General features: G+C 38.3%; 1 protein-coding gene across 35 annotated transcripts in view; it reads right to left on the reverse strand.

Moving 5' to 3' along the window:
* DST (dystonin) overlaps positions 1-12,815 on the reverse strand; it is a 497,218-nt gene that overhangs the window by 113,550 nt on the left and 370,853 nt on the right. For all 35 annotated transcript variants that reach the window (XM_016955718.3, XM_063812480.1, XM_016955699.4 and 32 more), the window contains 4 exons: positions 6,926-7,049; positions 1,802-2,010; positions 870-1,187; positions 223-389 (listed from right to left, as the gene is read on the reverse strand). In XM_016955718.3, the coding sequence (XP_016811207.2) occupies positions 223-389; positions 870-1,187; positions 1,802-2,010; positions 6,926-7,049 (818 nt within the window). The remainder of the gene's footprint in view (positions 1-222; positions 390-869; positions 1,188-1,801; positions 2,011-6,925; positions 7,050-12,815) is intronic.

Raw genomic sequence — 12,815 nt, forward strand, 5'->3', positions numbered from 1 at the left:
CTTTTATGTAAGAAGTATTGAATTTTCCTTCTAAATGTTAAACCAAATAATGCAGTTAACTTTAATAGCAAAAAATGATCAAAATATAAAAAATCTATAAAGTAGCCCTATGCTTATTCTCAAGTTTTCAAAATTGTTTCAGTTATCTATATAAGTAAATACAAGTATCTCACTCTAATTAATATAAATAGAATAAAATATAATTTTTAAAGTGGTACTTACTTTTCTTTGATGGTATCCTCCATTTCCTTGAATTTCTTTGACAAATTATTTGTTTTTTCAAAGACCAAAGCCTTATCACTTGGTAAGCCATGGCTGGATATCTCCTTCAAGAGACTATGCAAAACTTCAAGATGTTTCTTGTGTTCTAAAAATTCAGAAGTTGATTCCTACAAAGCATTAAGATATTCAGTCAATATAAATGTTGCTAGCTCTTCAAATGGCATTCCATCCAGAGGTCTGTGTGGGATCAGCATGGCTCTATTCATAATTTCACATAAGAATGAGTCTGCCTATGGCCAGTATTCTAAATATAATAAACATGCATATAGGCTATTTGAAAGGGAACACAGTAAACCTTATTTAATTTAAAATGCATTCTATATTTTGTCTCTTTGTGGCTTCTGGTACGTAAGATGATACTTATACTACCTATGATACATGTGATAAATGATATTTATTTCCAATCAATCAGCAAAGGCTTCAAGGAAAAGATAAGGTTTGAGATTTTTAAAGGAGTAAAACACAGATCTTTACTAATCTATAAGCAATTAAAATGATTGCCAATTATAATTCTGGCACTAAGTATATGAGTTTGCCCTAACTATTAATCTATCTGATTAGCCTCCTGAGTAGTAAGCGAGGCATACCTGCATATACTGAGACAATTCAGTAACATCTTTTCCTGGCACATCTACTTCAGTAAGAGCCTGAGTTTTTGTTTCTAAAAATGTCTGGAGCTTTTCTGAGAGGTTCTCAAACAGTTCTACTTTGGTTTTTAGCTCCTCCATTTTGGCAAGAGTTTCTTTGTGTTTATGACTTGCTTCTGAAAACCGAGCAGACAAGTCTTTCATTTTGGCTTGCAGTGAGGATGCAGTGGATGGATCTGTTGTTTCCATAAATTTCTTCACTTTTTCATTCATGGCATTTATACTGCTCTGACGACCTGCAATATCCTGTTCCAACATCTAAAATAAACCAAATATTGCATATGTTTTATTATGATGTTTATAAATAATGTGACAGAATTTTTTTAAATGACTATTCCTAACAACATAAGCTTGCACAACCTGTGCCTAGGAAGGTTAACAGTTGAAACTGAATGACAAGTTTGGTCTGTCCCTTGAGGAATGCCATCTTAAATCTCTCTGAGAGAGTGAAGAACAGCTGGCTAGTTGCTCGAAAGAGGCAGGACGCTGCTGCTACTCAGCAACCCCTAGAATCTAATGGAGCCTGGGGATTAGCCATGGTCCTAATTCTTAAAAGACTAGACAAGACTGATCTGATTAACCTCATGTGCAGCTGGCTGAAACAATGATAAACAAGATAAGACTCAATGTATGCATAAGCCCTCTATAATGAATAATATTCAAGAAAAAGTACACAAAGTCCTTCCTACACTTCTTCACAGATAAACCATTTTACACACTTGATTTTGTGCAAGCATTACTTTCCACACTCATATTCAGTAAATGTCTCTTTTTTGTGTCCTTAAGTTTATCTTAAATCTAACTATACTTTGAGCTTATAAAACTGTTTTTTTAAAAAACTGAAAATGGGACTTTTTTTTAAAGTCACTTACAATGTTTTTACTGATAATATCCTGAAGAGCAGTAGAGTTTAAAGGCACTTGACCTTGTTCTTTCAGAGAACTTTCCACACTTCCCATCCAGTCCAGCATTTCATCCAAGCCATCCTGCACACTCAGTGAACGGGTCAAGGTTATCTGGAGTTTTTCATTTCGTTCATTAACAGACTTGGACAGATCCTCATATCTCCCAACAATGTCATCTACTCCAAACAGATCAGGAAATATTAACCACAAAGTTCTCTTTGCCCTATCCCTTTTCAAAAACACATGAAGGTGAATCATACAATTTCCACACAAAAAATTTAAAAAATAAAAAGTTCAATGATAAATTCCTAATGCATAATCAGAACACCACCTAAAATGTTAAAATATAAAGAAAGAAAAGAGCCCAATGGATACTGAAAATTGAAATCTTTTTTTAAAAGTTAATATATATCCCATCTGCATTTGAAAAGAGATTTTTTTGGATGCATAAACATTTGAATTGTCACAGAGAGACAAAAGAGTGGTCCGAACAGCAAATCTTTGAAATAAATACTGGTTCTCAATCTGACATTTCATTGAAAATTACTTACGGAGGAAAAAAAGGTGAGTCACACACAGCCATTCTCAAGACAATACACAGTTACAAAGATTTCTGAAGAATTAACTTTTACATATAAAAATTATCACCCTGTCTCCCTCCTTCATACACACGCATGCTAAGCTTTTGTCATACTTCACAACTTAAGCAAATCACTCAAATGCACAGAAACTGGCAGATGCAAGTAATTAAGAAAACGGGCAACAATGAAAATCCATTTAAAGTTAAGATTATGCTTCTAAAATATACACTAATTGAATTTATTTAAAAGTTTAACAGCAGACAAAAGAGAAAAATAAACAGGCTAACCTATCTCATATGAGGATAAACTTTACCTTCAATTCTAAAGATTCGAGATGCTAAAAAAAAAAAACCCTTTCTCGTCCAGTTTTCACTTGACTAAAGCCCTACATGTTAACATCCTACATTCTATATTGTAGACCAATGAAAAGTTTGAACAATGGTTTTTAATGTATTCATCTCTTTCTCTCTGGAAAATGATGTTTTAAATTTATTTATCACTTATTGTCCGAGAATTTGAAAAATATTTTAATTATTTCTGAATGCTTTAGTCTTATACATTGTAGAACGCTTCAGTAGGGAAAAGCTGTGTCCTGAAACATCTCTAACATCTTACTGACTTGTATTTGGCCCATAAAACATAATCTATACAACAAAATAATATAATTGTTCTAATGCTACAACATGAGAAAACATCTTGAAAATTTTCACTGGAGTGAGAGGTTAAGTTTGGATGATTTAAAGAGAAAATCATGCTCCTCTTACTAAAACTCAATGAAGCCCATCAGCATACTGAGTGGGGAGGGAGACAGCATTTAATATGCACGAAAATGCCATCAGCAGAGGAAACAAGCAGTGGGTTCAAAAATAAGCTCTAAACAATAGATGCTGGAAACTGCTAGTTGGGGGAGAGGGGTGGGAAGGTAAGGGCTGAAAAACTACCTGTTGGAGACTATGCTCATTACCTGGGTGATGGGTTCGATCATATGCCAAACCTCAGCATCATACAATATACCTTTCTAACAAACCTGCATATGTACCCTCTGATTCTAAAATAAAAGTTGAAGAAAAAAAATGAGCTCTAATTTGGAAACTCACAAGAGCACATGCTCTGAATGGCAGCTTGAAGTTGGCAGGTTAGCGACTTCTTAATTGGGCAACTGCATCAACAGGGTAAGTAAAATGAGTGACCTGTTCAGCCATAATAAGTGACTTTCCAAGGAAAGCCAGCTATTTTCATATAATTAACAGATTTGAGTGTTACTGTTTGCTATAGACTAAATGTGTCCCCCAAAATTCATATATTGGGGCCAAAGTCCCAATGTGATAGTGTTGGGTGCTGGGGCCTTCGGAAGATGTGATATTATCATATAATAAGAAATATTTGGTCTCTGACCATAGCTCTTGACATAGAGTTCCTAAAACCCTTCTGATTTCCTCAGTAATACAGACACTAAGAGAATCTTTTGTTCTGATATTTGGTCGTTGACCTCAGTTCCTGACATAGAGCTCCTAAGACCTTTGTGATTTCCTAAGTGATAGGAGTGTATGGCAGAGCTCCTAAGTCCCTTGGAATTCCTTCATGAGGGGCATCTTTTGTTTGAATGAGGTGACGCCTGGTGGCCTCCTGGATAGTCTTAGGGTAGGGGGAGCAGGGGACAGTGGCAGATGTTGCCAGGGAATCAACCATGTGATTAGACAGTTGGAACTGTCACCCTGTCAACCTCTGAGGAGGGAAGAAGGGCTGAAGATTGAGCTGCTACCAATGGCCAATGATGTAATCAATCATGCTTATGTAATGAAGCTGCCATAAAAACCCAATAGGATTCGTTTGGGGAGCTTCTGAATAGCTGAACACATGGAGTCCTGAGCATGGCATGCCCATAGAGGGCACAGAAATTCTGCTCCCCTTCTCCCATACCTCACCCTGTGTATCTCTTCCATCTGGCTGTTCATCTGTATCCTTTGTAATATTCTTTATAGTAAGTGGGTAAATGTAAGTAAAGTCTTTCTCTGAGTTCTGTGAGTCACTCTAGCAATTAATTGAACGTGAGAAGGGTCATGGGAATCCTAATTTATAGCTGATCAGTCTGAAATACGGATCACAATTTGGGACTTGTGATTGGTATCTGAAGTGGGGGGCAGCATTATGAGACTGACCCCTTAACCTGTGGGGTCTGAAGCTAATTCCAGGTAGACAGTGTCAGAATTGAATTGAACTGAATTGAATTATAGGACATCCAGCTGGTATCTGTTGGAGAATTATTTGGTGTATGGGGAGAAATACACACACATCTGGTCACAGAAGTGTTCTGTGTCATGTTCAATGGTGTATGAGAGTGAGTAGCAAAAAGAATCAGGTTTTCTCTCTCTCTGAGGAGGTAATTAGGTCATGAGGGTAGAGCCCGTGTGAATGGGATTAGCGCCCTTAGAAGAAGAAACAGGAGAGAAATGATGTCTCTCCACCACTCTCTACCAGCAAGATAGTGGCCATCTGTAAGCCAGGAAAAGGGCCCTCACCAGAACCCGACCATACTGGCAGCCTGTTCTCTGATTTCCAGCCTCCAGAACTATTGGAAATAAATGTATGTTGTTTAAGCTACCCAGCCGATGCTATTTTTGTCATAGTGGGCTAAACGAAGACACTGTTTAGTTTGCACTTCTTAGTGATAAAATATTGTCACTGAAGTAAATTCTTCATTTTAGTAAACTAAAAAATATTTTAGAAAAAGGTACAAAAATCTACTGTAAGAATGTTATTTTTTTAAATCATTGGTTTTCTTAGAAGTCAGAAAGATCTTAGAGAAACTCCTCTATACCTTAAATAGTTTCACATATTTCCTAGAAAATTATGCCAGAAGTTTTAGTTTTAAAATAATGTAACAAATGAATTTTAAGCAACTAAAAGTGAAACTATGTACACTTAATAAGAAAAAAATGTCAAAATGCCTCTTTGAGTAACATAAATACAAATAAGATAGTCTTTCTTTCTCCTTCATATCCTTATACCCAAGTCCTCACAGCAATGGTATCTAATGTGGATGGATATATGAGATGCTGCATTGGGACAGAGGAACAAAATGTTAGAACTTCCATTCATATTTTCATTTTATACTTTAAAACTCTATATTTTTGTGTTTTATAATTATAACACATAGAATAATACAGTAATATGTTCACATGACTTATACATACATCTGCATATATGGGGATGCAGGCTGAAGATCATTTTTGACAGGGGTACATAACAAAAAACATCTGGATACATGTAAGAATGAAAGACAGGGTTTCCCTTCTACACAGTGATCTTAAAAGAGCTAAGTTCCATTCTTCTCTTCAAATAAAATTTTGACTCAGATTTTAATTCATGCTCTATTTAGGGTAAAACATATGTCTAATCATCTGTTGTGGAATATTTTTACTTCACATATTCACACATAGAAATACACAATAACATTAAATATTGTGAAAAGCAGGGCAGTGAAAACAAAAAATACATATGTAAGATAGTAAAAAATATGTATTGATAATCCACTGCACATTTGGTATAAACTAAATACTGTGGTTAGATAGAAAGATAATATACAATAGCTCTTTTCTCAAGAAACACATTAATCACAAACTCTTGGGCTTAAATGATCCTCCCCAAATGTTGGGATTACAGGTGTCAGCTTTTGCACCCGGCCTGAGAGATGTGCTTTGAGAAGTCTTCCCACTTCTCTGTGTTCTACAAGTTTTTTAGTGGCCTCACTCAAATTGAGAGCTCAGTTACACCAATTCTTTAGTGATACTAGAAACTTGATTACAGCTGTAGTGCTACTTTTGTGCACAAAACATTTGGGGAGGATCATTTAAGCCCAAGAGTTTGAGACTAGCCTGGACAATACAGTGAGACCCCATCTCTACAAAAAAATTTAAAAAATTAGCTGCGCATGATAGAGCATTCCTGTAGTCCTCACTTCTCAGGAGGCTGAGATGAGGAAGACTGCTTGAGCCCAGGAAGTCAAGGCTGCAGTGAGATATGATTGTGCCACTGCACTCAGCCTGGGCAATAAAGTAACCCCTGTCTCTAAAAATAAATTCAATTCAATTCAATTAAGCACATTTCTCAACCTCTTAAACCCACGTTCCCACTATTGATAAAGAACCTCAGAGATTCTACTTTGGCCTTAAGTTGAAGGCCTAACTCTGCCCAATCCCATCAACCAAGAGAATTTTGTGAAGTTCTACTTCCTGTGGTGGACATTACATAGCGAGTTCCTGTTACTTTTTCTAAATATCAAATTTAAATTTAAATATACTCTTTTCAAGACACATAGCCCCCGCCTCTAAGATTCTAATATACCTGCCAAAGAAGGCATGCCTTTTCCCAGATGCAGGAACACCATTTCACAGAGAAAGAGCACATGGAACACAATCTGTAACTAGTGAACATTTTTCTCCATATCTATTAGGACACCTTTCTTTAGAATTTACCTGTGAGACAGGAAGCAAGCACATGAATATCTTACCAAGTGTTTTCTGGATATCATTCTTGGCTGGAAGTAAAGATCCCCTGGCACCTAAAAGCACTTCAGCCGTTTTCTTCAGTTTCTCTACAGCAACCTGCTGACTTGATATCTGTCCTTGCAAAGCCTGTAGGATTAAACGCTTTTCAATTATACTCAGCAGGACTAAATAATAGATTTCTAATGTGGACAAAATGATTTCTAATAAGATAAAGTAAAATTGGACAGAATAAACTTTTCATCATACCAACTTTCATCATCAACTTACTCCAGAGTTCTTCGAATAAGGCCAGTTATAAAGCAGCATTAGCAAAAGCATCAGCCAGTCTGGATAACACAAATTAAGTTTTGAAATAAACCTTTGAGCATATGTTCATAATAATTTCCCTGGTTCCTGATCATACAACCCTCTAACTTTATACCCTTAACCCCTACTTCTAGGCTTTGTACAATACCCCAACTACTACTAAAACAAACAACAACCAAAATTTGAGACCACTTCTGACTCCAGGTAAGGAGATAAATAAGCTCGCCCAAATCAGTAGATCCTGACTCAATACTGAGTCATGTTTATTTCTGTTAATTCAATAAAAGTTACTGAACATCTAACAAATTCAAAAAGCCTCGCTACATTTTGTGAATATACAAAAATAAAAACAGACACAAAGCTTACTTTCAGGGATTTTATGGTTTGAGGCAGGAAGTGGTAAGTGCCACAGGTGAGTCTGAAAAAATGCTGCTGGAAGTTAACAGGAAAAAAATGGGAGGGAAATGAGGGCCACCTCAATGGTAATGACACTGAGATGGCTCCTTAAGAAAGTGTGGATTTGGGAGAACAACTCCCTGCAGAACAAACAGAAGACACAAAGATGAGGACAGAAGAATCACAGGAGAAGGGGAGAGTCCCATCCAGTTTGACAATGCTTATGGGTGAGTAAATAGAAATAGGCCTGGAAAGGCTTCAAACATCAGGCTAAGGAGTTTACATTTTATCCCATAGCAATGGGGAGTTATGCAGGGCTTTTGGGTAAGGGGTTGAGATGCTCAGGGCTGTCCTATAGGAAGGCTAAATTTGTAGCACTGCATGGGAAAAGTCCAAAGGAAACGAAATAAAGCAGAGATACCAGCTGGGGACAACTTCAGCAGTAACAATGCAGTGAGGACTACTGAAGGCCAAGGGCTGAAGACAATTCCACCGTTCAGTCTGTTTGGACTGAGAAGGTGGAATTAGTTACAGAGTTGCGAAGAGTCCAAAGGACTTGGTAACACTATCTAAAGCTGTGCTGCCACTATGGTAGCTACCAACTACAGGTAGCTTTTAAAATTTAAATTAATTGAAATTTTAAACAATTAAAAATTCCATTCCTTGGTTACAGTAGCCACATTTCAAGTGCTAAGTAGTCACTGTGGCTAGTGGCTACCAATTGAACAGAGCAAAATATAAATAAAGTATTTCCAGCTGGTGCAGTGGCTCACTTGTAATCCCAACGCTTTTTGGGAGGCCAACTTGGGAGGATCACTTGAGGCCAGGAGTTCAAGACCAGCCTGGGTAATAAAGTGAGACCTTGTCTTTACAAAAAAAAATTTAAAAATTAGCCGGGCATGGTAGTCTGTGCCTGTAGTCTCAATTACTCAGGAGCTGAGTCAGGAAGACCGCATGAGCCCAGGAATTTGAGGCTGCAGTGGGCTACGATCATGCTACTGTTAATTCCAGCCTGGGTGACAGAGTGATATTCCTACTTTCTTAAAATAAATAAATAAATAAATAAAAATTTAAAAAAATAAATTTCATCATTACAGAATGTTCTAGTAGACAGCACTGCTGGAGAGGGCAGGAACAAAGGACAAGAGGAGACAAGAGTAGAAGTGTCCAAAGATTTTGCGCCTAAGTAATTAGCAGAATTTACTTTTTCTTTTTTCTTTTTTTTTGGTTGGGGGGACAGCATCTCACTCTGTTGCCCAGGCTGGAGTGCACTGGTACAGTCTCGGCTCACTGAAGCCTTGACCTCACAAGCTCAGGTGATCCTCCCACCTGAGCCTCCCAATTAGCTAGAACCACAGGTGCATGCCACCATGCCCAGCTAATTTTTTTGTATTTTTTGTAGAGCCAGGGTTTTGCCACATTGCCCAGGCTGGTCTCAAACTCCTGGGCTCAAGCAATCCTCCCACCTCGGCCGTCCAAAGTGCTGGGATTACAGGAATGAGCCAAGGCTCCCAGCCAATTAGTGGCATTTATTTAAAAAAAAAAAAAAAAAAAAAAGGGTGAGAGCAAGCTAAGAGTAAAGGAATGCCTGTTTTGGAATTCATGATTTCAAAGTGCTTTTGGGACCCTCCTCCAGAAGGAAACAGCAAAACTGGAAATGGAAGAGAGTTGGAACCCAAACTGGAAACAGACATAGAGAATCGGAAGTCAAGATACACGATGTGACTCCTAAACAAGAAAGCACAGGAATGCCAGAGAAGCAGATTCTAAAGAATCATGGAGAATATTTATAAATAAGTGATGGGGAGAGAAGAAAAAAAAGAACACATGTAATTGATGGGGTGGAAATGGGCCCAGAATAACTCTGTCCCCAAAGATTAAAGGAAGAGAGAAGTGGAAAAGGTTAACAGTGTCAACTGCTTCGGAAAGGATAATGTAAACTGAAAGACTAATGAGTCCTTGAATTTAATGAGTAGCGGTCCCCGCGTATCTCTGAGTGAACAGATGTGGCTCAACAATGGGAAGAAGGAAAAAAAGGTGGAAGCAGGAGCCATAGATACGTCTTCCAGAAGTCTGACCCTGCATTTCTAACAGCTCTTACAGATTTCTGCAAAAGTGGGCTGCCTGGCCACACAGGCCTATTCCCAGCTTTAATTTATCTTAAGCAACTCACGCTCCTCTTCTACTCCTGCATTTGGATTTCAAAGCCCCCAATGTCCAGTTGTAGATGTGAACTCATCCTTGGCCATGGGCCTAGCTTTCCAACTGCCTCTTGAGTATTTCCATCTGGATGTATGCAGTCACCTCCAACTCAAAAAAGCTGAATCTGAACTCATCATCTCATTCTCTGTACCTACACTTTCTCCTGGGGTATATCTAACTACCCAAATAGTCAACCTGAAGTTCCTCCTAGATTCCATCCTAAGGCTTATTTTCCACATGCAAATCAACCATTTAAAGCTTTTTTTTTTCCACACGTGCAAATCAATCAACAATTTTACCTGCTTAATATTTTTTAAAAGTCAACTTTTGCTCCATATTTCTGGATCATTCCAGGATAATCTCTCTCTTGGATTGTTGAAAAAAGAATCCTAACTGTGTTAGATCCTGCCTCCAATCACTTCTCTAATATAGCTCCTAATGTGTTCTACCTAAAATATACATCTGACCACATATCACCCCTGATATAGTTTGGATATTTGTCCCCGCCCAAATCTCACATTGAAATGCAATCCTCAATGTTCAAGAGAGAACCTGGTGGGAGATGATTTCTCATGAATGGTTTACCATCATCATCTTGGTGCTGTCCTCGACAGTGAGTGAATTCTAGCAAGATCTGGTCATTTAAAAGTATGTAGCACTTCCCCACCTCCCCACCTCTCTCCCTGTCTCTCTCTCTCTCTCTCACTTGCTTCTGCTTTTGCCGTGTCACATGCCTGCTCCTGCTTTGCCTTGCACCATGAGTAAAAGTTCCCTGAGGCTTCCCCAGAAGCTGAGTGATGTCAGTGCCATGCTTGTACAGCCTGTAGAATCCTGAGCCAACTAAACTTCTTTTCTTTATAAATTACCCAGTCTCAAGTATTTCTTTTCTTTTTTTTTTTTTATTAAAGTTTTAGGGTACGTGTGCACAATGTGCAGGTTAGTTACATATGTATACATGTGCCATGTTGGTGTGCTGCACCCATTAACTCGTCATTTAGCATTAGGTATATCTCCTAATGCTATCCCTCCCCCCTACCCCCACCCCACAACAGGCCCCAGAGTGTGATGATCCCCGTCCTGTGTCCATGTGTTCTCATTGTTCAATTCCCACCTATGAGTGAGAACATGTGGTGTTTGGTTTTTTGTCCTTGTGATAGTTTACTGAGAATGATGATTTCCAATTTCATCCATGTCCCTACAAAGGACATGAACTCATCATTTTTTATGGCTGCATAGTATTCCATGGTGTATATGTGCCACATTTTCTTAATCCAGTCTATCATTGTTGGACATTTGGCTTGGTTCCAAGTCTTTGCTATTGTGAATAGTGCTGCAATAAACATATGTGTGCATGTGTCTTTATAGCAGCATGATTTACAGACCTTTGGGTACATACCCAGTAATGGGATGGCTGGGTCAAATGGTATTTCTAGTTCTAGATCCCTGAGGAATCGCCACACTGACTTCCACAATGGTTGAACTAGTTTACAGTCCCACCAACAGTGTAAAAGTGTTCCTATTTCTCCACAGCCTCTCCAGCACCTGTTGTTTCCTGACTTTTTAATGATCGCCATTCTCACTGGTGTGAGATGGTATCTCATTGTGGTTTTGATTTGCATTTCTCTGATGGCCAGTGATGATGAGCATTTTTTCATGTGTCTTTTGGCTGCATAAATGTCTTCTTTTGAGAAGTGTCTGTTCATATCCTTTGCCCACTTTTTGATGGGGTTGTTTTTTTCCTGTAAATTTGTTGGAGTTCATTGTAGATTCTGGATATTAGCCCCTTGTCAGATGAGTAGGTTACGAAAATTTTCTCCCATTTTGTAGGTTGCCTGTTCACTGTGATGGTAGTTTCTTTTGCTGTGCAGAAGCTCTTTAGTTTAATTAGATCCCATTTGTCAATTTTGGCTTTTGTTGCCATTGCTTTTGGTGTTGTAGACATGAAGTCCTTGCCCATGCCTATGTCCTGAATGGTAATGCCTAGGTTTTCTTCTAGGGTTTTTATGGTTTTAGGTCTAATGTTTAAGTATTTAATCCATCTTGAATTGATTTTTGTATAAGGTGTAAGGAAGGGATCCAGTTTCAGCTTTCTACATATGGCTAGCCGGTTTTCCCAGCACCATTTATTAAATAGGGAATCCTTTCCCCATTGCTTTTGTCAGGTTTATCAAAGATCGGATAGTTGTAGATACGCGGTGTTATTTCTGAGGGCTCTGTTCTGTTCCATTGATCTATATCTCTGTTTTGGTACCAGTACCATGCTGTTTTGGTTACTGTAGCCTTGTAGTATAGTATGAAGTCAGATAGCGTGATGCCTCCAGCTTTGTTCTTTTGGCTTAGGATTGACTTGGCGATGCGGGCTCTTTTTTGGTTCCATATGAACTTTAAAGTAGTTTTTTCCAATTCTGTGAAGAAAGTCATTGGTAGCTTGATGGGGATGGCACTGAATCTATAAATTACCTTGGGCAGTACGGCCATTTTCACGATATTGATTCTTCCTACCCATGCGCATGGAATGTTCTTCCATTTGTTTGTATCCTCTTTTATTTCATTGAGCAGTGGTTTGTATTTCTCCTTGAAGAGGTCCTTCACGTCCCTTGTAAGTTGGATTCCTAAGTATTTTATTCTCTTGGAAGCAATTGTGAATGGGAGTCCACTCATGATTTGGCTCTCTGTTTGTCTGTTATGGGTGTATAGGAATGCTTGTGATTTTTGCACATTGATTTTGTATCCTGAGACTTTGCTGAAGTTGCTTATCAGCTTAAGGAGATTTTGGGCTGAGACGATGGGGTTTTCTAGATATACAATCATGTTGCCTGCAAACAGGGACAATTTGACTTCCTCTTTTCCTAATTGAATACCCTTTATTTCCTTCTCCTGCCTAATTGCCCTGGCCAGAACTTCCAACACTATGTTGAATAGGAGTGGTGAGAGAGGGCATCCCTGTCTTGTGCCAGTTTTCAAAGGGAATGCTTCCAGTTTTTGCCC

Source organism: Pan troglodytes, chromosome 5 (genome assembly GCF_028858775.2).
Source record: "Pan troglodytes isolate AG18354 chromosome 5, NHGRI_mPanTro3-v2.0_pri, whole genome shotgun sequence".
Lineage (NCBI taxonomy): Eukaryota > Metazoa > Chordata > Mammalia > Primates > Hominidae > Pan > Pan troglodytes.